This window comes from Hyperolius riggenbachi, chromosome 3 (genome assembly GCF_040937935.1).
Source record: "Hyperolius riggenbachi isolate aHypRig1 chromosome 3, aHypRig1.pri, whole genome shotgun sequence".
NCBI classification, from domain to species: Eukaryota; Metazoa; Chordata; class Amphibia; order Anura; family Hyperoliidae; genus Hyperolius; species Hyperolius riggenbachi.
This window is the reverse complement of record NC_090648.1, coordinates 169,398,359-169,423,037: the sequence shown is the minus strand read 5'-3', so window position 1 is coordinate 169,423,037 and position 24,679 is coordinate 169,398,359. Positions and strand designations below refer to the sequence as shown.

Below are 24,679 nucleotides of genomic sequence, written 5' to 3'. Positions count from 1 at the left end.
TAATTACATTTATGTTTGCTAAAGAATGTTTCTCCTCTGTATGTCAGTGTATATAAGCTGTGTTTTTCAGTTCTGGTCAGGAACCAGTCCGACGAAGGCTTTTTATAAGTCGAAAGCTCACTTTTTATCCATATCTAAGTTAGCCAATAAATGGTATCATCCTGATTCAAAACTCATGGCTAACACGGTACAACACTCTACTGCTTCTACAATACAAGTGAATGGGACTGTTTCCACTTGTCAGGATTTCTGAGCGTTTTTCTGTGCAGAAAAAATCTGCACGGCAGAGCCATCAGAATTTGCATACCGCATACTGCTATGCTATTCGCATACAATGTATTTAATAGGAAAATCGCATGCGGTTTCGCATACCGCATAGAAACAATGGAAAAGCACACAGGCACTGCCATGGTTAAATTCACATACATAGTCATCCATGCGAAATCGTATGTGAAATTGCATGAAAATTTGCATACAACCGCATGCAAAATTCGCCTCCGCATGCATATTTTTTCCGCACAAGTGGAAACGGGCCCTAAGTCGACCATAGGACATAATTACCCCTAGCTTATCTAGGGCACTGGACCTGGAACAAGGGTGCACTACAAAGGGTTCATTACAAAATGCATATAAATGTTACCAGTGTTTTTACGCAAGTAGCGTAACATGCATTGTACATGTGTACAAGGTGGGAGTTGTTTACATAACACAAGATGTATTATTTGTGCAACACAAATGACGCTACTTGTGTCAACATCAGTATAATTTACATACACTGTGCACATAAATGTTATCACCCTTTCTTGAATCAGGACCTTGGTGTGTAGAAGCACAAGAAGTAAACAATATGTACTGTGTGTTACTAAAGAAAGCTTATCAAAGAAATTGTTTACAATATGCACAAAAATAACATCCTAATATTCAAGACCTTTTTTTAGTGTTTCAGGGAAATTACCGTTTGCATTAATAGCACAAGCATTATATTGGATTATGGTAGATCATTATGTTGGCTCAGCCAGTAAAGTGTGTGCAATGTAGGGCAATAATCACAAGCATTTATATTGGATCAGCCAGTAAAGTGTGTGCAATGTAGGGCAATAATCACAAGCATTTATATTGGATCAGCCAGTAAAGTGTGTGCAATGTAGGGCAATAATCACAAGCATTTATATTGGATCAGCCAGTAAAGTGTGTGCAATGTAGGGCAATAATCACATGCATTTATATTGGATCAGCCAGTAAAGTGCGTGCAATGCACAATGTCACGGAACAGCTGTGAGAAACGCGGGCGAATTGGAAGGAGCCGCGCAGTCCAATTTCTGATCGCTGTCTGGCTAAATTTGTGCAGCCATTACAGGAATTAGAACGGACATTCCTGGTTTTTTTTAAAGTACAAGTTTTTCTCCTCTGCCCTGACTTAGATGCAGGATGTCTTTTGATGTGTTAATTAGCTTAGAATGTTTATCTTTCATTACCTCTCTAGTCACCAGCTGGGGACTCTATTCAGAGAAGACTTCACTCCCCAGCAGGGGGCTACTCCAAACCTACTTTCCCCCCAGACTTCTTGGCACCGATAAATGGCCAATCTGAAAGCCTGGGTGGTATGATTTCCTGTCGGTATACGAAAACCGAATATCGCACAGCTAGGAAATTCATATAGTCTTATTCGGTAAAATCTGGCCATCGTGCTGATATGAAATTCATTGTGATGGCCCGTCCGGTTATTGAGGTATGACCCTTCTCAAGAACTGGGTCCGCTGCCCTAGCGATGTCTGATGTTATATTAATCTGTATTTTCCGACAAGTATGAATCTGTTACTCCCCTAAATATAACGTGTATCGTTCATGAGTTACAGCATTTTATAAAGTTTAGCACTAAAATCTCTCAGAGGGAATGAACTGTCATTGGTTGGTAATTCAGAGGGGGCTGGCATTGCCACTCCCCCAAACCAGCTTCAGCAAAAGTATCTGCGAGGGACCCTCCCCTCAGTCCTCCACATTACATCTGTACAGAGCTGTCTGGTGCTAGCCAGAGGACACATGGCTAGCGGCCATCTTGATCGGCCATCTTGTCTTAGCTGAAACAAAGGACATCTTCCATTTTGCTTGGATTTTAAACTTTGCTGAACTGAACAAAAGGAACTCTACAAGTTTTCCCAGAACGGACATATTTCCATGAAACTAAGTATTTTTTCTCCCCTTTATTTTCATACTGTGTTATCTCATGTCTCAATAATTGTTGATTTTAATAATTTTCTGTATATATTAATTATTTATATTGCTTTCAATAAACCGACGCTATCGTAAGTTGTTGTTCCAGCTGCCCTATTATTCAGCATACAAACAAAACCAGCGTTGTTGCATCAATGGGTTTGGCGTGCAGAGACCACCCCTGGAGTCACAGGGAATCCACAGCATCATGCATCTGACCAGATGCTGCAATGATTTGAGAAAGAAGGATCGAAACGCCTGTGCGTCATCATCATGCAGACCTGTTTTTACTCATGTCTTTTTTACAAGAGCTATAAATAAAGAAACTTGAATATTGGATGGTGCGGACCTTTGATGATTGCTATTATTCAGCATACACAGGAACTGAACTCAGATCTCTGAAGAGACGCTACTATTGTAATGTTGCTAGCTAGACAGAATACAGCGTGTTTTAACCGTTTTATTTGCAGGTCGAGAAATAGCCAGTTAGTGAGTTCCCCTGTCTCAGAAAACAGAGGTGGTGGCAGATACCCTGAAATAGTGTGTAAAGTTGTAATTACCGTACCTCACAGGCTCCCTTCTGGATTGTCTGCGGCCAATTCCCAACGGTTCCTACGCATTGACTGCGACCAGAGTTCGCAGGCGTTTGGAAGGCATTTCGCGGTCTGACCACTAGGGCTCCTGTGACACACGACAATATTGTACTCACAGACCCCAGGTTTGATTTTATGTCCTGGTGTACTTCCTTGTATCTACAGTATCCCCTCAGGTTACCTATGCTAATATATTAAAGTCTATAGCCACCATGACGTGTTGCGGCATACCAAGATAATCCATGCTTATTCATGAGCAGCAATCATCTCTGGTTGCCTCTTGTAACATAAACCGCTCTTTTTTTTTTTAATTTACTGAGGCAGGAAACACACTTGACTTTCAGTTTTCCGCGCGCGCTTTTCTGCATACTTTTTCTGCACACCAAGTGTGTTTCCATGCAGGAAAACGCGCGCGTTTTTTCACTGCAGCTAATGTAAATGATAGAGAAAACTGCCAAAATGTGCAGAGTCATCATGCAGAATGTCAGTTTTTTTTCTGCGTGCGAACAGCACAGTAAGTGTGAACTAACACATTGATTAACATGAGTTCTCAGTTTTTCTGTGCATAAAACGCGCACGAGAACTGTCAAGTGTGTTCCCTGCCTCACTGATCCAGTTATGATCATGTTAGTGTGACCCTGCATGTTTATCCTGCCCTGGCCTTCTGTTGAACTATGAAATTTTGACTGTTATTCATATTAGGTCTGACATGTTCATTGTATGTGGATAAGAAAGTTTGGCATGACTCTCAACTACAACTGTGTATTATCCAATGGCCTGGACTTTGACTGACTGGCTGAGATCACAGCTTGTTACACCACATGTGTATGTCTGCCTGAACTGCCTCTGAATTGTTTATCACCTTCTAGTTATCACATATCCACCTTTATGCTGCAATCACCTTGTTCAGACTCTGTTATTATAGTCTTTTTAGCACCTGAATGAATTCAAGCAGCAGAAGGCATGGAAAGGTTTATGGAGAAAGCAGCTTGCCATAGCTAAGGTATTTAAGTTACTGAGTCGGAGTTAGACTAATGAACTTCTAGCTAACAGATGTTATAAAAACACATGTTGCATATAATCAACTGTTCTCTGTATGATCAAGCATGTTCTGTCCTTTGTATGAAAATCATTATTATACAATTTAATCATAGTTCTTGGAAAACCGAGTACAGATCCTGGAAAGGGAAAGGACAATGTCTAACTTGCTCTAGGCAGATATTCCATATACTACAAAACAGCTCACAAATATACAGTTTGCTAGCGTCTGACCATTTTTCGCAGAGCTAGGATGTATTCAGGAAATATCTGTAGTAGTAAAAAATGTTTCTGTACCGTGTTAGCCAAACAATATATGTAGGTAGAAAAAAACAAAGTCTTGTAAAAGTAATACCTTTTAATGGCTAACTGATAAAGTTAAATGATGCAAGCTTTCTGGGATCTAGTCCCCTTCTTCAGGCATATTTCTAGATGTTAGCTGTAGTAAAAAACTGATGCAGGGAAGCTGCATGAAGATGGCAGTTGTACTGGTTGCTGTTTAGCAGTTAGATGTCAGGTGATCAGTAGGCTGGAGCCAGTGAGCTTATGCAAGCAAACATGAAATCTAGCAGGAAATATCTGTAAAATTCTGGTCTTCAGGAAAATGAATATCCAATGTATTGTGTTAGGATAATGTAATATACTGTAGTGAGAATGTTTACGTGGAACTCCTTAAAGGGAACCATAACTGAGAGGGATATGGATGTTTCCTTTTAAACAATACCAGTTGCCTGGCAGTCCTGCTGATCTCTTTGGCTGCAATAGTGGATGAATCACAAACCTGAAACAAGCATGCAGCTAATCCAGTCTGACTTCAGTCAGAGCACCTGATCTGCATGCTTGTTGAGGGGCTGTGGCTAAAAGTATTAGAGACACAGGATCAGCAGGAGAGTCAGGCAACTGGTCTTATTTTAAAAGGAAAAATCCATATCCTTCTCAGTTTAGCTTCCCTTTAAAGCAAACCTGAACTGAAAATAAGCTTATGAGATAATTAAATGCATGTGTAGTACTAATGGTAAATAGACTATTAGTAACATAGAACAGAGTCTCATATTTATATAAAAATATTTTTATTTTCAGAGCTTGTGACAGCTCCATAGCCTGCGTTGCACTATTAGCATCACCCCTGTTACCTAGGTAATGTGCACGTTGTCAGGGTATCAAGCACTACACAAGTAACGTAGCATATGTTACTCTAGTAGTAACATGTGCGTTACCTAGGTAAGGTGGGTTGCGCTAATTTCGCAATGTGCACTATGGAAGTGTCATAAGTACCGGTAATACTTTAACACCATTGACTGAATACAACCCATTGTGTAATAACCAATTTGTCTATGGCTCCAACATTTACTGAATACACCCCATTGTGTAATGACCAATTTATGTCTATGGCTATCTTGACACTGACCATGCATAAGAGAATGTTTGAATGAAATTTAAAAGCACTGTTAGGGCCCTTTCACATGGGCAGTTGAACTGTGTGCTCAGCAAGCAGTTACCAGGCAGCAGTGAGCAGTTACCAGGCAGCAGCGAGCATTTACTAGGCAGTAGCAAGCAGCTGTGAGAGTTCAACAGGCTTTTCACTGCCTATCAACTGCCTGTGTAAAAGGGCCCTTAGGCCTCAATTCACAGACCTTTATCAAACACTTTATCAAACGTTTGATAATTTACCTCATGGGTAAAATCTAGTTTTGAGTTCACTAAGGTGTTATAGATTTATTGAACGTTTCGGTATATTTATCGGTAAAACATTCGATAAATATATAACACCTTAGTGAATTCAAAATTAGATTTTAGCCATGAGGTAAATTACCAAACGTTTATCAAACGTTTGATAAAGTGTTTGATAAAGCTCCGTGAATTGAGGCCTAATTAGTGTCTAAAACAATGCCGTACTCATTCAGGCCTTTTTGTTGTATATGAACTTTGATTAAGGGCCATTGTGTGTCCGAAACATGTCAGTAACCTGGCTGCATGTGTTTTATACTTGATTTAATAAAGATGGATTCAATTTGATATGTTACTGTGTGGAACCTTCTCCTTTCTCCTGCCGTTTCTTGTTTAGTTTCATTACATTAATATTCAATTAAGATATTGAAATATACTTTAATGAGAATGTTAAAGTGGAACTCCTTAAAACACACCTAAACTGAAAATAAACATATGAAATAATTAAACGGCAAATAGTGACATAAAGTAGAATGTATTAAAGAGGAACTGTAACATAAAAATATCCCCTGGGGGGTACTCACCTCGGGTGGGGGAAGCCTCCGGATCCTAATGAGGCTTCCCACGCCGTCCTCCATCCGTCAGGGGTCTCGCTGCAGCCCTCCGTGGAGTCCGGGCAGCGGTGACGTCATTATTTACCTTCCTGGCTCCTGCGCAGGCGCTCTGACGGCTGTCGGCTCCGAACTACACGGAAATACCCGATCGCCGTCGGGTCCGCTCTACTGCGCAGGCGCAAGTTTCCTGCGCCTGCGCAGTAGAGCGGACCCGAATGAGATCGGGTATTTCCGTGTAGTTCGGAATGGAAAGCCGCCACAGCGCCCCCGCTGGAGCCAGCAAAGGTAAATATTGAAATGACAGTCGGCACAGTCGCCGGCTGTTCGGAGGGCTGCGGAGAGACCCCCGTGGGACAGAGGACGGCGTGGGAAGCCTCATTAGGATCCGGAGGCTTCCCCCACCCGAGGTGAGTACCCCCCAGGGGATGTTTTGAATGTTACAGAGTCTCTTTAAATTATTCAGGATACCCACTTTTACATGAATTATCCCGTTTTCAGCATTAGCAACACTTCCTACATCTAGTCCTGCTCTCCCAGTGATGCCGCAGCCTAGGCTGTTGAGCAATGCAGAATTCCTCTCCCAGGGGATTCTGGGAGATCAGGTATTATTTCTACTATCTTTGGAACACAGAGTAAACAAACATTCTGCAATTATGCACCTGCCAGCAGTACAAATGTTGCCACCTGTGATTTCAGAAGAGATATGCACTTCAGCAGTGGACTGAGCAACCAAGGGTCCAGCACTGTCTCCGTCAGTCTGCAGTGTAGCGGTGTATCCCCTTCTTCTGAATCATCTTGTACTTTTAAACTAGCAGCAACAGTTTGCACTCACCATCCATATTGGCACAGCTGATGTGGGACCAAAAGGACGTGCTCTCAGCGGACTGTCCAGTCATTTCCTGTGGAGTATACAGCAAATAAACAAGAGGAGAGCCGGTTACCATCCAAATGGCTTTATTTCCAAGAGGGCTGCAGCAGAGCACATGAACAAGCGCTTGTTGTAGAATGTGAAACGGTCATAGTGCTGCACTGAATCTGAATACCCACCTCCGCAATACCTCCAAACCGCACAGACCGTGCACTGCACAGAATGTTTGTAAGCTTCATGCAATGGACTTGCAACCCTCTTGGAAATAAAGCCATTTGTATGGTGCCCGGCTCTCCTCTTATGTGTAAATCAGGGAGAGAAAGATGTTAGAATGGGCAAATACCAAATAAATCATTTATAAATGAATAATTTATTTGTTATAGAGTACCAGAGCTGTTAGAATACAAAGAGTCGATACTTACCCGGAGCTTCCTCCAGCCACATAAGCATATGTGAGTCCCTCGCTGTCCTTGCGCGGTCTTCCGTTCAGCTGCAATCAGCCCCGGTGGCTGGCTCAGTCGCATCAGTTGGGGTGTTCTGCGCAGGAAGGAAGCCCCGGGTAAGTATCGGACTTTGAATTCTAACAGCCCTGGTTTTCTTTAAGGTCCCTTTTTATCTGTATGTATACAACTAATGATAAAAACAACATTAGTAACAGAACAGAGTCTCATATTTTAAATGTAATATCTGAATTTTCAAGATTGAATTGTAAACAGCAGCTATGATGGTCAAAAGTAAAATCTGCTTCATTCAGTTGCAAACGCAAGAAGTTTTGAATCTCTGTTGCTACTACTCAGCTGCAAATCAAACGGAAGAAATGACCCTTTGAACTTCTCAACACTAAAACCTCATCAGCTGTGTATCCTCAGCCAGATCAAAGTAATTTGTCTTTTATTTACTACATCAGACTAAATTTAACGTTCTGTTTGGCTACCTTATTTGCATTGATAACAGAACTAGTTTTTTTAAAATGGGGATTATGTAGAGAAAAGCATAGGAACACAGTGAGCCCAATATAGGGTAGAATGTCGAAAAACCAGAATATAGCTGTATATATTGCAAAAGATATACTCACAAGTTGGAGTTACTACCCAAGCAACCACTTTCTGCACATGTGCAGAGAAACCGTTCCCACTCGGCCTTGTGATGGTCTCCTTGGTCGCTGTTCCCAAAGGTAATTGCACATGTTACTAGCCAGGCATAACTATACAATAATACAAAAGTTTGCTTTCCTAAAACAGAAAGAATTTGCGATAATTCAGGTTGGAGTGAGCTCGAGATGTCTCCCAGAGCACCACTGCTGAATATATGCAAATTAACCTTACACACTCCAATGAGTTCTGGGTCACCATGAGCTTGCTGGTTAGTCTGTGCCTCTCGGATTTACAAGCCCTACTCCATAGAGCCAAATTAATCCATGCCATGCACTGTTGAGGATCAAACAATCCGAAACAGTCTGTATGCATGTTGGATTATTATGGCTCTGTACATATTAACAAGCTGACACATCATTGCATTCCAGCGGTTCTGGAGGTGTGTTTAGCTTCTAAGGGTACAATGGTTAATTTGCATACATTCAGCAGTGGTGCCTGGGAGACATCTCGAGCTCACTCCAACCTGAATTATCGCAAATTCTTTCTGTATTAGGAAAGCAAACTTTTGTTTTTCCTAACATCTTAGTAAGGGGGCTTTTAGGACCATTGTAGTCCCTTACACACTCCAATGAGTTCTGGGTCACCATGAGCTTGCTGGTTAGTCTGTGCCTATACAATAATACATTAGATATCTGAAGAGAAGCAAAGGATCCGCTCCTTAGTTATGAGCTATGACTAAGGGGCGATTGTGAAGCTCCAATATGCGTGAGCTAAATGTTGTGCTATGTCCATTGTGCACGTTTTTCAATAAAGGTTGGACTTTTATGGATTGGTCGAGCGGATCCTTTCCATCTCTTCAGATGTCTAATGGATTATGGCTGCCTTCACTCTGCTCCCAGTCCTAGAAGTGGTGTGGTGAGCAGTGTTTACACTTTTTAAACAGTAACTATACAATAAACCCACATGGGTGACTACAATGGGATAAACTCAACGATGGGAGGTGCCCACTGTAAACAATATGATGTTCTATTCTAATCCGTTAAGTAGTATAATAAAATAATCGTAACTCGCCTACCTGAAATGAGACAATTCAAGTAGAAAAATACATTAAGCACTTGGACAACGCGTTTCATGGCTAACTGCTACTTCATCAGGTCAAGTAAAGCGCCACACCCAGCAAGAGTATAGCCAGGGCGCCTATAGACTAATAGGAAAAAAAATAAAAATAAATAAAATAGACTAATAGGCACCCTGGCTATCACTAGCTGGGGAATAGCCAAACTCCTTTCATGAATGAATGTTGGACCAATAATATGCTTTCATCAGTGTGCACTTAGGATGGGGGAGCTCCTTAGGCTCAGGGAGAAGATATTGTCAACCAGGTTTACTTTGAGGCATGTGCCTTTACATAGGCACATAGCAGACAGAGGGCCATATTCTCTAAATATCGATGAAATTGCAGTGAACTCCCTGTACACAGAAATTCTACCATTACGTATGCTGACTATGTAGCAAGCATTGCACAATTAACTCACGTTACCTAGTTAACTTGAGCGTCGCTACACAAAAGCGTGTTAATCTAGCAACGCTTGCTAATTGTACAATTGCAACTTTATCAATAAAGAAGTAAATTCTTGGTCACATTCTTATTTCGGCATTTTTAGTCATGTGATGTGACTTAATGTTCCCCATATTTATCACAAGATTCATAACAACCTACTAAAGAGATACTGATATATTATGGATATATTATCAATAAGCATTATACAACACTGAGCATAAGTCATTACACAATGTGTGACGTCTCAAGTTAGTCACGGGATGAGCCAATGCCCCCACTTGGGTTTTCCGAGCTATCTCACTGAGCTTGTCAATTGATAAGTTTTAAATTTAATGCTTAACCATTTTTATTACCTATCTAATAGCTGCAAATTCCAGAGGCAATGCAGGAGTTTCAGTTGCTTATGTAATGACTGTATACCATGTATCTTGGCAACACAGTTGCTAAGTGGATGGCACTTGCAGCACTAGAGAGTGTCAGATGCAGAGTCAAATAATCCACAGGGCAAACCTAGGCAGTTGCTAGGGCCTGGAGAAAGTCTAGGGGCCTAATGGATTCTAGCCTCCACCAAATCTTACTAAAAAAGCCAGGTGACCATTAGCGGTGTGCAAACACTGCTAACTTGCCTAGGGCCCAAGGCCAGATTTACCATAAGGCACTGTAGGCACCTGCCTACAGACGCTCGATGATGGCCCATTCCCCTCCATGAGTGCCTTCCTCTGTTCCCTATGCAGAGTCCCGATTGGAGTGTAAATGAGAGGTTACTTACCCGACGCTCAGCATTCCTATGACGAGATCTACCTGTTATTGGGGATCACTTCTAGTTACTTAATACTGATACTAATACTGCCATCTAGTATTACTACGTAATACTAGATGGCACCTGTAGCTACCTATGCCAGGCAAGGGAGTAAAGGAGATGCGGTTAGGCGGGGGTTTGTAGGTTCGTGGAGGGGCGAAGCTTCGGGTGCCATGACATCTGTGCCTATAGGCTCGTGATGTAATGACCCCTGGCGCACATGCGCGGCTAGTGCAGAGAACTGCGTGTATGGAGGCGGCCACCCAGCGAACTCCAGCGGCTATTATGCAGTTGACCCAGCGGACTCCAGCGGCGATTATGCAGATGGCCCAGCGGACCCCAGCAGTGTTTATGGAGATGGCCCGCGGCTCTGCACAGCGGTAGGCGGCCGGTGTCCCTGCCTACCGCTGCCACTGAAGAGGAACACGCTGCGGGGCCCAGGATGAAAGGAGGATGCTGAAGAGGATCGCCGACAGCCGTGGGGGGGGATCGCGGCTGCAGGATCAGGTAATGTATAGCGGCGGTTCAGCTTCCCTGCGCACTCTGCATTGATTTTTTGGTATCTTTAGAATATAAGACGCACCCACTTTTCTCCCCAAAACTTATATTCCGAAAAATACGGTAAATCCGAGCCTGCTGGGGCCCTATTTCATCTTAAAGCGGTATAAAACCCTGTCATAATATTCAATACAAACATGTTTTCCTACTTTTTACATACCATACAGATATCATATTTACTTTTGTGCATAGGTATTATTATTTTTTTAGAAATCACAAGTTCTCAAAGTACACTTTTTTTGCTCTGAGAGCTGACTTTTTATCTCTGAGAGCTGCATTTTATTCATAACTTTTCTTTTTCATCTTGAAATATAAGCAGAAATGCTTTCTGAGTGTCTGTCTGTGTTCAGGAGAGTCTGCAGTGTCAGAGAAGTGTTTGTTTACATTCCTGTGAGAAAACGCGGAAAAGCCGCCACGAGTACTCAAGGTAAGGCGGCTGATTCCGCGTTCAACATGGCAGTTTGCACGCATAGGCCTACATCTGTCCGCATGGCGGAACGCGGAGAACCCGCCGCGTACTCGGATAGCGGTGCGGCTGGTTCCGCGTCCTGCACAGCGGATACATTGCTAAACAGATCTGGTGTGGCTGGGACTGATAGTCCACACAGGTTTAGAAGGACGCGCGCGCGCGTTGAGAGGCAGAGCTTTTATGACAGCCAGAAGGGTGTCAGCTGACCAAGCCGGTCAGCTGACAATTTTACCACTTCCCATTGGTCCAGCACTTAGGGGAGGCGCTGGAGAGCGCCAGGGTATATATACTGGATGCTGGTCATTTCTCTGGTGTCTGCCGTTGCGATCACTACGTGGTAGCACTCAGACCTTTTGCTAATCTGTGTTGTTATTTCTCTGTTATGCTTCAGACTAGTTCCAGGGTGTTGATGATCAAGGAACTCACACCCAAGACTAGGGAACTGTATTACCACTCTGTTATATATCAGACTAGTTCCAGGGTGTTGCTGATCACGGAGCTCACACCTAAAGAATAGGCATTGCTATTATCTGTTATGACTTCCTGCTTTCCTGACCACTCTCTTGATCTCTGAATTGGTACTTCGCTATATCTGATACTCTGTTGCCAAACTCTGCTTGTCCTTGGATCCCGATTCTGTCTCCTGTCTTTGTACCTAATCTGTCTGTCTATTGCCGACCTGGCCTGTCCGACCTCGCAAACTCTTTCCCCTGTTGGGAGATAGTTCACAAGACCTGTCAGTGACACTTCACCCCTGGTGTCACTCACACTCTGGTCCTTCCCACTCTCAGCCTGGCTCCGCCCCTTGGGGAGCCTCAGGCCATTGGAAGGTATCTGTTCTTTAGACAGTACCTCCTACTGCCTTGCACCCTCTGTACGGGTGCTCTCCTCAAAGTATTACTGTTGCATCAAACACTCAGATATTACTCAGGTGTCCAGAGGTTAGAGATATATCTGATTATCGGTGATACTGCAGATCATCTATAATCGGGTATATATCTGTATTCTCGGTGATACTGCAGATCACCGGTAATCAGATCCTCTCTGTGTTACACCGATCGTTACAATTCCTCACTTGATACAATTAAATACAAGATAACATTATCTCCAGTTCGGATGTGTCCAGCTTTCCAGCAGGGGAGCTTTTGAGTCCTGTGTTTAACCCTTTGAATGCTGTTCTAGTAAAAAAAAAATGGTAGTAGTATATAATAATGTTTTAGCGCAAAGAAGAAATGCTGGGTTTCATTCCGCTTTAAACCATTTCTGGTCAGTTGCATATCTTCACCAGCACACATCCTGGCCCTTATTTAATTAAATTCTCCTAAGTTTTCTCCTAGGTGATATTTTCACACCTTATCAAAAAATGCCTTTTTAGTCCCCAGTAAGCAAGAAAATAATCAGAATAATTTTGATAGTACTTTTTCAACACCATTTTTTGACTTTTTAATTTGCAGAGTGCTGAAAAGTTACCACCTATTAAACAGAAGATGAAAAATATCTCATAGGAGAAAACTGCAAAAAGTAAATTCAAAAAGGGCCCCTGTGCGCCGTTTGTTTGTCGTTCCCATGGTTGTGTAGGTTTCTTCTGGTTGCCTCTCACATGCCAAAAAACATGCAGGTAGAATCTATCTTTGGCTTTCCCCAAATTGGCCTTAGACTGAAATTACCGTGTATATTTGAATACAATTCGACCTTGTGTATAAGTCGACTCCAATATTCAACCCTCTTAACTTGTAATTTTTTATTGACTCAAGTATAAGTCTACCCAGCAAAGTTAATGGCTGCACTTGGGGCTCAGGAGGGGTTAATGATGGCACTGCATACCGTATTGCAGCTATTAACCCTTCCTGCCCCTTTAGTGCAGCCAATACCTCCTCCAGGCCACCAAGTGTTGCAATTATTCACTCCTTTTTATGCAGCCCAGTATTTCCCCCATGCCCCTTTCCTTGTTAATTGTTGTATCCAGGACTTTCAGACCTTTCCTCAAAGTATTACTTAGCACTGGGTAAATTGCTGCAAATGGGAATGTCACTATTAGTACACACATTACTCAGTGTGCGCAGTGTTGCCTGTGACTTGAGTATAAGTCGACCCCTATACTTTTATGAAGTGAATTAGAACTAAATTTCTAGACTTATACTCGAGTATATACAGTATATTGTGATGATTGTGAGCTCCTCTGAGCTGCAAGTTATATGAATTGTTCAGTATACTCTGTAAAGCACTGAGGATAATATTGTCAATGTTGTATAAAATGCACTACAATAATACAATGGTTTCACTGAGTTCCAACTGTCATATGAACTCAGATATTCATTGAATTCACTTGTGCCTCTAGAAAACTGTTATCTGTTTTGGAGAGCCTGGTGTAGGGTTAACTGCTGTATTTTGTATTACTGTTATGTGAAGATTTGACTTCATCACACTTCCTGTTGCAATGAAAGCTGGCACAATCGGAGAGATAGTGAGGGAAAGCTCAGTCTCAACATTTTATTGTTAACAACACCAGAAATGGGGGTTTATCCCCAGTGGGGCCACTTGTTTTGCTGCCAACTCCTTATGCCCAATATTTCTCTGACTTCCTGTTATGTTGCATGTGACAGAAAGTGATAAGATGTTTATCCAACAGGGATACAGACAGATGAGCTGAATAAACTAACACTTCCTCCCATCTCTTTTTAAAATTGAAAGCCTGTGTAAATGTGATATTTTTTTTAAAATAAATGTTGGACTTCTGATAATGTCTTTAGCTAGACTATACTGTATTTGCATCACCCTCTGCACTGTGCATGGATGATGTCCATGGGGACATGGATGATGTCTTCCAGCTGTGTCGGGGGAAGCTGGTGGGGTTACTACTAGTGCAAGGAGGTGACCTGTCACTTAGGGGGGCACACGCTCTGGCTCCATACGTACTAACGTACTATGTTATTAGGTGGCGCATCGAGGCGCCTGAGACGATCAAAGGGGCCTGACTCAGCGCACATAGTGGCAGCCATATTGCTCCTTGTTGGACATAATCCGACATCAGGAGCTAGCTAGAACTCTGAAAGGGTTAACATTTAGTTTTAGGGAAGAACAAATGTAGGAGATAAGTTTTGGCACAAGGGGAGTCATGTATATATCATTTAGGGAAAAAGAGAGATGAATAAAATGTTTCTTCTGCATAATGAGCCTGAGAACATCTTATGGCAAGAATAGATATGGATGAGATTATACAATATTTTTTTTATAACATGCCAAGTTTATAAAGACAGTTTAAGCAGACAAAAAGTACCTGACAACACAAATGAAAAGGACACAGTATATCAAGTCCAAACATGACAGCTAAATCTCTGAAACTAGGTGGCATGGTTAATATGCATAAGCATGTAATTATGTAACAACTGTAAAGAAAAATGTAGCAACTAACAAACAATACAATAATAGAAGTATCTTTAACAGTGCAAAATCAAACCATGCGGCTTTTCTGTTAAATTATCTCACCTTACTTATTAGCTCACAGTTTATCTCTCCCTAAATGACTCAAATCATGATTTATTTCTGCTTATCTAGAAGAAACTAGGGAAACTGCTAAAGCAAACCTTCCTCAAGAAAACACTCCAACTAAACCACCAACCTTTGAAATAAGTATTATCTCAACTTTAAAGTAAAGACAAAATAAATAGTGGGTGTTAGTGGAGGGATGGGGGTTTATTGTGACCATCTTGATCAACCTTAAGTTAAGCATTAGTATCCCCATTGTGATGTATGTAGCCTTTCAGTAAGGAAGGATTTGCTGCATTTACTGCAATCATTATATGAAAGCTATATTAGAGCTATTACAACTTCGTAATTACTTTTCGTACTATAGGCAATATTCTAAAAAAGAGAGCGTAACTTAGAACAGTGCAGGTTGAATGTGTACCTGTAGCTGGATCTCTGAACAAACACTGGAAGCCACACCGTGTTCAAAGTATAAAATGTAGTGATTTATTATGGATAAATACTGAACATCAAAATACCCACTAACATGTTTCAAACTTCCTCTGGTCCTTAGTCAAAGTCAAGAGTACAGGCATAGCAAAAACATTTAAATAGGCAATGGATTCCTCCCTGAGGTGTCCCACTCAAAGATGCACACCTATTGAGGGTTCACACTGGACAATCAAACTGGACAATCAAAAACTAATCCGTGCAAAAACAGAACATTTTGCATCCTAATTGGATATTCCTTGTTCCTAGCTGTTATTTCTAACATTTATGATTGTTGACACCCTGTCAACAATCATAAATGTTAAAAATAACAACTAGGAACAAGGAATATCCAATTAGGATGCAAAATGTTCTGTTTTTGCACGGATTAGTTTTTGATTGTCCAGTGTGAACCAGCTATTTGGCACCCTTTTTTTTGCTATCAAACATGTGAAAGTGATAAACAGTACATACTTATTAGAGCTTCACTACAGTCATAACAATGGGGAACTGAAGTGAAGAGTGAATATCAATTGAGTAAACAATAGGATGTGCAAAGTAGAATATAGAAAATACAATCCTACAATGATACCATACAAAATAAACAGAGAAGGTAGTTGAGGTCACGAACATACAAATTCTCTAATAATTGTGCATCCAGAAAGAAGAAAGAGAAAAAAGAAAGACAAAGATATAAATGTCTGAAAGAAACAGAGATTGAGTGTCAAATCTGGATACGTAGAAATAAATGAGAACCATACGTAGAAATGAGCCAAGGTTTCCATATTTTAGAAAAGGTATTAAAGTTGTCCTGGATACAACTCGTAAGATACTCATTATGACAAATGAAGTTACTTTTGGCCACAATTTGATTCCAATCTAGATCTTTAGAAAGCCATTTGGCTCCGATGGATATTCTAACTGCTGAGGCAAACTTAGCGAGTAATTTATTTTCATTTTGGGATAATGTATCTATATTCGCATTAAGAAGCGCATTAACTGGACACGGGCTGATAGATTTATTAAGTAAAATGCGAGCCATTCTATACAATCTAGACCATATTGCTTTAACAATTGGGCAAGACCAGCAAGTATGCCAGAAATTACCTATATCTTGGCATCCTCTGAAACATCCTGGAAGTATAGAGGGACAATATTTAGATATTCTTAAAGGGGTGAGGTAGGTGCGATGGAAGACTTTAATTGAAGTCTCTGTGATATTAGTATTGGAGAAACATTTTAGTGTGTTATTCCACATTGTACTCCAAACATCTTGGTTTTGGGGTTTACCTGGGTCTACCTCCCAAGCCATTTGCGAGGAAGTCTTAATCAGGATACTAGGAGTGACCAGGATGTTATAAATTAAAGATATCGCTTTGTGTATAGGTGTTTGTGAGAGAAATGCCTTCTCAATGGGTGTTGGCGCTTCTTTGTTAAAGGTAACCTTAAAGTCAGATAAAAAAATGAGTTTTACTCACTTGGGGCTGCAGCCCCCTGCAGCTGATCGGTGCCCTCGCAGCCTCGCTCCGATCCTCCTGGACCCGCCGGCAGCGACTTCTGGTTTCGCCGTCACCGGCCGTCACGCTTCCTTGCCGCAATAACAGTATAGGGGGTGCTGTTATAGCTGGGAACGCGAAAAATCACTCGTGTTCCCAGCCTGACGGCCGGTGACGGTGAAGCCGGAAGACACCGCCGGCGGGTCCAGGAGGATTGGAGCGAGGCTGTGAGGGCACCGATCAGCTGCAGGGGGCTGAGGGAAGCTCCAGGTGAGTAAAACTCAAAAGGTTACCTTTAAGTAGCAGTCCTGTGTTCTGGATATATCTATAGATGAAAGTGTAGTTGGAGAATTCTCTAAATGGAATATTTAAAGAGTCTCTCAGATAAGTAAAATAGATAATATCTCGATCTCAAATTAGATCTGTTACTTTAAATATATTACTAGAAATCCACCAGGAGAATTTATAGCGAGCCAGTCAGCTATTTGGCACCAATTTTAAAATAATGGTTGAGCATCTTGAAGTTTAAATAGTTCAGGGAGCCCCTTATTCTCTCACACAGAGGGGTATGTCTCCAAGGGACAGGTACCGAGAGCAATTTGTGAGCAGCATCCTGTACTGTCAAGGTCAGCTGCTACATCAGTTGCGTAAATATCGGTAAAGTTGCCTTGCGCTGTCTGTGCAAGGTAATTTTACTACATGGCATTTAGTGAATATCCGTAGAGAAATATAAAACACGCACACCATGTAGTTTCGAATGCAAAAGGGAGTATATTGAAAAACATAGGCTGGCAATATACAGTCAAAAACATGCAACAAGGTACACTAAGACATACATGTGCAAAAATGTACAAAGAGCTCAGCAACATCTGTAGATACGGCCTGCAAACTGTAAAGTATGTGCAATAAATGCGCTCTAATGAGCAAGAGATAAACGGCAAGCTGCTGTAGCTACTAACAAGAGGTGCTGGCTAATAATGACATAGAAATCAGGAAAAATGACAAACAGTCTAATGCAGTACAATCAGAATGAGAGCGAGGTACAGACACCGCTGCATTACCCAGACACAGCGTTTCGGAAATGTCCTTTATCAATGGGGCAAGCAGGAGAGGCAACTGAAGCAAGGCGGCAGAGCGGTGTTGTCTTGGTTCAGTTGCCTGTCCTGCTTGCCCCATTGATAAAGGACATTTCCGAAACGCTGTGTTTGGGTAATGCAGCGGTGTCTACACGTGGTGTACGTGTTTTATATTTCTCTATAGATTGTCCTGCACAGCACCCAATATTAGCATAGCTATTGTAACCAAGGCTGTGGAGTCGGAGTCGTGGAGTCGGGCAATTTTGGGTGCCTGGAGTCGGAGTCGGGAAAAAATGCACCGACTCTGACTCCTAATGAATTTGTAACTGTAATTAAAATAGAAAATATGATAAAATGTTCTATTTCTCAGATAATAGTCATTAAAAATAATGTATATATACAGTATATATACAGTAATAGCTGTGCTTAGTCCACAAAAATGAAATAAACCAATCAAAATTAGTTACTTGTGCTGCTTCAATAAAGCAGTCCCCGTATTTTTAAGGTCAGATATACATATCTGATTGTGACTGTATATATGATATGTACACAGGAATCTCTTATATATACTAAATAACATCTATGCTGTAAGAATAAAGCCTGATGTGTAGCTGTGTCACTAATAGAGTTGGTCAATGAGATGGAAATAATTCTGCATTGATGCTGATTTATTCAAATGTATGCACTCTTTTTGCTGATGAAATCAAATAATTTGATATGTTGTTAAAATTTGGTTTGGTGACTACAAATTAAAGGGTAACTGAGACGGATGAAAAGTAAAGTTTTATACATACTTGGGGCTTATTCCAGCCCCCTTCAGGCTAATCAGTCCCTCGCTGTCCTCCACCACCCGGATCTTCTGCTACGAGTCCTGGTAATTCAGCCAGTCAGCGCTGTCCGGCCGCATGCCGCTCCCACAGCCAGGAACATTCTGCACCTGCGCAATAGTGCTGCGCAGGTGTAGTATGCTCCTGGCGGCGGAGTGAGTGCATGCGCACTACGCCCGACTGGCTCAAGTACCTGGACTCATAGCAGAAGATGCAGGTGGTGGAGGAGGACAACGAGGGACTGATTATCCTGAAGGCGGCTGGAGGAAGCCCCAGGTATGTATAAAACTTTAATTTCATCTGTCTCAGGTTTACTTTGTTACACAGTAGTACTATACTCTACATATGCTCTCCCCACAGAGCTGCAGGGAATCCACTGAGAATGCTGTGCACATTGAATACAGAGGTGTTGTCTATTTACAATCTCCTCATTCCCCTGCAGAGTACCTGCACATCGTTCTTACATGTACCCACACTTACATTGCCTAGGGCCTGATAGATGTTCTTTGTTCCGGTTTGTACCTTTTACAAGTACTCTTACCAAGGACTAGTTTTAGTCTAAAGGGAATAAATATAGTAGTCTACATATCCTTCTCACTTCAGTTGTCTTGTAAAATTCCTAAGCGCTGGCAGTTAAGAGACGAATTTCATGTTACATACTTTCAATCAACAAAATTGTAATATGCAAATTAGAGGAGTCGAGGAGTCGGAGTCGGTGGAATCCTAAACTGAGGAGTCGGTGTCGGTGGATTTTTGGACCGACTCCACAGCCCTGATTGTAACCATTAATCCCTTCTATGGTGTGCATCCTCATGTATTTGCTTTATTATTTAGTGAATATCCCTCACTATTGCTTATTTCTTGTTTTGGTTACCTTTGGGTTTTCAAATGCCTAATAATTGAATTGAAACTAGTATTGTTTTATAAAATGCATTGGGCCTTTAAACAGTTGTGACTTTACCTTTTTGTGTCAAACAGTTTTGTTATACCGTATATACTCGAATACAAGTCGACCCCATGTATACGTCGCCCCCCAAAATTTGACCCTCACAAGGTGGATTTTTCCAATTACTCAAGTATAAGTCTATAGGTAAGCCAGCCAGGTATGTGCCTCCAGTATAGGTAGCCAGCATAGGTAGGCAGCCATGTATAGTTGTCCCCAGTATATGAAGGTAGCCAGCATAGTTGCCAGTAGCATAGGTAGGTAGCCAGTATAGTTGCCAATAGCATAGGTAGGTAGACAGTATAGTTGCCATTAGCATAGGTAGGTAGCCAGTATAGTTGCCAGTAGCATAGGTAGGTAGCCAGTATAGTTGCCAGTAACATAGGTAGGTAGCCAGTATAGTTGCCAGTAACATAGGTAGGTAGCCAGTATAGTTGCCAGTAGCATAGGTAGGTAGCCAGTATGGTTGCCAGTAGCATAGGTAGGTAGCCAGTATAGTTGCCCCTAGCATAGGTAGGTAGCCAGTACAGTTGCCCCCATGTATAGGCTGCAGCGGTGGGGAGAGCGGGCATGGAGACAAACATCTCACCTTCTATCTTCCATCTACTTCCTCTCCCAGGAATCCCATGCGTTGATACCAGCGTCTCCTGTGAAGACATCATGCGTGGTAAAGGAAAGTAGATGGAGGATAGAGACTGTGGAAGGTGGGATGTTTGCCTCCAAGCCCGCTCTCCCCGCTGCTGCAGCAGTCTCCTCTCACCATCTACCGCTGGGCGCAGTCTCTTCTCCTCGCTTCTCCTCCACTCGCTCTGTAACTTCCGCTCCCGACGTCATGTGACATCGGGAGCCGGACCATCTCTGAAGGGGGTAGACGTGTGAGGGAGAAGGGAGGAAAAGAGAGGACACTGCGCCCAGCGATGGATGGTGAGTAACCCCTCCACACACACACCCCAGATCCATAACCCACACCCTCACCCCACACAGGCTGTAAGTCGCAAAATTTAGGACTCTGCGACTATAAGTTGACCCCCCACTTTTGTACTTTGAATCAGTCCTAAATTTTGCGACTTATACTCGAGTATATACGGTAATTGTAGGCTAGGTCCTACAGATATATGGGTATATCTGTTCGGCCCATGGTTTCTAATTTGAACAGCAGCACCAACAAGCTGGAGAAGCCAAAAGAACGTCTTTGGAGAGGTCTTCCCAAAAATTAGCCAGACCTCAGAGCAAAAGGTATAGAGCTCACTTTTATTTCTACTATTGCACTAGCTCTAAGTTGTCTTTTCATTTATTTTGTTTTCAAATCATAATACTGATTTGTTGTGACAACATTTTAAACTGATTAGGTTAATTGGCAGCAGGATGGTAACATGATTTGATTTAAAAAGTGCATCCCAGAGAAGCTGAGTCTACAGAGTGCATCATGAAGAATATGTAATTCGCTTTTTCCTCTCTTCCTAGATGTACTTTCTCACATGAGCTGTATATTTTCAAGTCAGCCTTTCAATATGCAGAAGACTAGCTGAACATTTGGAAAGATAATGTATTCGATCTAGCTGTAACCTTTGCTCAAACAAATCAACATTTCACAAATTAACTACACAGCAGTACAAATGCTGCTTTGCTCTGATTAGGAGAAGATATAAAGAGAGAATATATCCCCTGCTCCCGTGGCACCTTCTCCCAGCACCATGGCAAAGGGCTTCTATGTTAGCAAGATCGTAGCCTTTGTTGGTATCTTTTTTGCCATAGCTGCAGTGGTCACTATCATTGCACTAGTTGTAGTCTATTCTAATGAAAAAAACAATAATGTAGAGAATGGGGGATCCACAAGTGGAACCACAACAACCACTGGCACTACCACAATCACTGGAACCACCACCACAACTGGCTCGGCTACAACTACTACCACAACTTCTGGTACAACTTCAAGCACACTGAAACCTGCCACTAGCACACCAGCATCTAATGAACCTTGGGATCAATACCGCCTGCCAAAGACTCTAGTGCCCGATCACTATGATCTTGACCTCCGACCTATCTTAGAAAAGAACAATGAAGGACTCTACGTTTTTCACGGGGAAAGCATTGTCTACTTCAAATGTGAAATTTCCACCAATCTCGTTATTATTCACAGCGACAAGCTTAATTATACATTGACTGTGCTTAAGGATTCTGCAGGTAATAACATTGTCATCAACAAAATAGATATAGTTGAGAAAACCAATTACTTAGTGCTACATCTTGCTGAGAATCTGGTACAAGGAACGACATATACACTGCAGACTGCATTTGTTGGAGAACTGGCAGATGATATGGCTGGATTTTACCGTAGCGAATATGTGGAAGATGGTGTGACCAAGTAAGTAATTACGATTATATAACAGTAAAATGCATTAAAACATTTCCAAATTGGTATTTGCCAACCATAATAGCTGTAACAATAAGAGCATAAGAAAATGAAGAATTATGCTATACTATTCCGAGTGTCTGTGTCTGATATGCTTTTAAGTGACATATAATTACCATTAAGAAAGCAATTATGCAATCAACTTTTATCCTGAGTTTTCTCCTAGGAGACATTTTAACATTTTATTACTAACACTTTTTATGCCAGCAAGAATATACTCATAATAGGTTTTATAATACTATTTTACCTACTTTTTAGTATTCTTTCAATTGTAAACTGTATTTTATAGAGAACATAAAAATGTTACCTCCTGGGAGAAAACGCAGGAGAAAGGTGAATTGAATGAGGGACAAAATATCTTGCTGGCTAGAAAGATGACAATTCTCAGACTACTTTAAAGCGGATCCGAGATGAAAAAGTAACTATAACAAGTAACTTGTCTATATATCTTATCTAAAGTTTAGATAGTTTACACAGCATATCTAGCTGCAAACCGCTTCAAAAGTTTATGATTATTTATTGCTGTGATACAATGAGGGCAGCCATGTTCTGTTTGTCACACTACACTCAGGCAAGAGCTGATGGCATCTCCAGTCCTCAGCCTGTGAAAAATTTCACTCCCCCCTCCTCCTCCCTCCTCCCCTCTGCCTCTGACATTTCTGGCTAGTAACCTCCTCCTCCTCCTGCCCAGACTGTGCTCCCATAAGCCCTTGCTACCTGGGACTGAGTTCCAAGGCTCTCTGAATAGATGTGGGCGAGGCTTGTTTAGTTTATCGGGAATTAGAGTATTAAAACAAAACAAAAAAAGTATTTGGCTTGAGGAATGCCCTATAAACTATATGAAAGGAACACAATTATGCAATGAGTAAAAGTTTATCTCAAATCCACTTTAAAGAGAATCTTATGTGAGATGCTGCAAATGGATGCTGCCTTATTTATTTCCTTTTAAACAATATCAGTTACCTGGCAGTCCAGCTGATCTATGTGCAATCTGTAGTATCTGAATCACATGCATACATCAAATAAAGGCGCATGGAAATTTGGGCACCCAGTAAAGCCGATGGTGAAATATAGGTATTTAATACCAATAACTCTACCCTGACGCATAACCCTTAAAACCCCCATAGCTGCACAAACTACCTACCTGACGCCTAACTCTTACCCCCCCCCCCCCCCTCAAACTACCTCCCCAACGCCTCACCCTTAACCCCCCTACAAACTACCTTCCCGACACCTAACCCTTTCCCCCCACCCCCAACTACCTCCCTGACACCCAACTAGGATTTTAAAAAAATGCTGGCGTAGGCGTCTGTACAAATATCGGCTTTTTGGGTGCCCGTGGTGCCCGATATATAGTTTGCTTTTTACTTGGTGCCCAAATTTACACTCCGGTGCCCAAATACCGATAAAATGCATTGATGCCTATGACAGTGCCCAATTAGCCCACTTGCCACATGCACCCAAAATTTACTGCTTCGAATCACACACATAAAACAAACATGTGTAATCTAATGAAACTCCAGTCAAAGCACCTGAGTATCCTTACTTTGTTGCAGTGGTGGAGCTTGTGTAAACAAGTGAGCCTGAGAGCTATGCCGTTGGTAGCCTAGCTACTTGTAGGGCCTTCCTAGCCGTACAGGTCAAAGGTGATGTTCAAGACTAAATAGGATACCCTGCTCCTCCAAGTCTGGGGGTTGGGCAATAGGCGTTACCTATTCCCATAAAAACCTAATTAATAAACCTTCAGAAAAGCCTCGGAAATCAGTACAAATGATAGAGATGGATGGGACAGGAAATTGAAGGCAAAGGCTCAAATCGGGCTGTAGTGCCATAGGAGGAGGAGGAGAGCACCTGATCTGCATGCTTGTTGATCTATGGCTAAAAGTATTAGAGACAGAGGATCAGCAGGACAGCCTGCATTGTTTAAAATGAAATAGATATGTCAACATCACCTCAGGTTCCCTTTAAGATACACAGAGGCAATTTACTGCAAGTGGGGAAAAACTTTCTTAAAGGATACCCGAGGTGACATGTGACATGATGAGCTAGACATGTGTAGGTACAGTGCCTAGCACACAAATAACTATGCTGTGTTCCTTTTTTTCTTTCTCTGCATGAAATAGTTAATTATCAGGTATGTAAGTGGCTGACTCAGTCCTGACTCAGACAGGAAGTGACTACATTGTGACCCTCACTGATAAGAAATTCCCCTTTTTATCTCTTTGGTGCTCTCAGAGGCCATTTTCTGCTAGGAAAGTGTTTTATAGTTGGAATTTCTTATCACTGAGGGTTACACTGTAGTCACTTCCTGTCTGAGTCAGGACTGAGTCAGCCACTTACATACCTGATAATTAACTCTTTCAGGCAGAGAAAGAAAAAAAGGAACACAGCCTAGTTATTTGTGTGCTAGGCACTGTACATACACACGTCTATCTCATCATGTCACATGTCACCTCGGGTATTCTTTAACGTTCGTTTATTTGCAAGAAACTTCAAA

General features: G+C 41.8%; 1 protein-coding gene and 1 long non-coding RNA gene across 5 annotated transcripts in view; one reads left to right on the top strand and one right to left on the bottom strand.

Annotated features, from left to right (window-relative positions):
- The window catches only part of LOC137563144 (uncharacterized), a 31,636-nt gene extending 27,311 nt beyond the window's left edge, over window positions 1-4,325 (bottom strand). For all 3 annotated transcript variants that reach the window (XR_011030268.1, XR_011030270.1, XR_011030269.1), the window contains exon 1: window positions 4,198-4,325. This is a non-coding gene — a long non-coding RNA (uncharacterized lncRNA). The remainder of the gene's footprint in view (window positions 1-4,197) is intronic.
- Window positions 4,326-21,236: 16,911 nt separating this feature from the next.
- The window catches only part of LOC137563141 (aminopeptidase N-like), a 62,643-nt gene continuing 59,200 nt past the window's right edge, over window positions 21,237-24,679 (top strand). For both annotated transcript variants that reach the window (XM_068275239.1, XM_068275238.1), the window contains exon 1: window positions 21,237-22,134. In XM_068275239.1, the coding sequence (XP_068131340.1) occupies window positions 21,464-22,134 (671 nt within the window). In that variant the 5' untranslated portion in view covers window positions 21,237-21,463. The remainder of the gene's footprint in view (window positions 22,135-24,679) is intronic.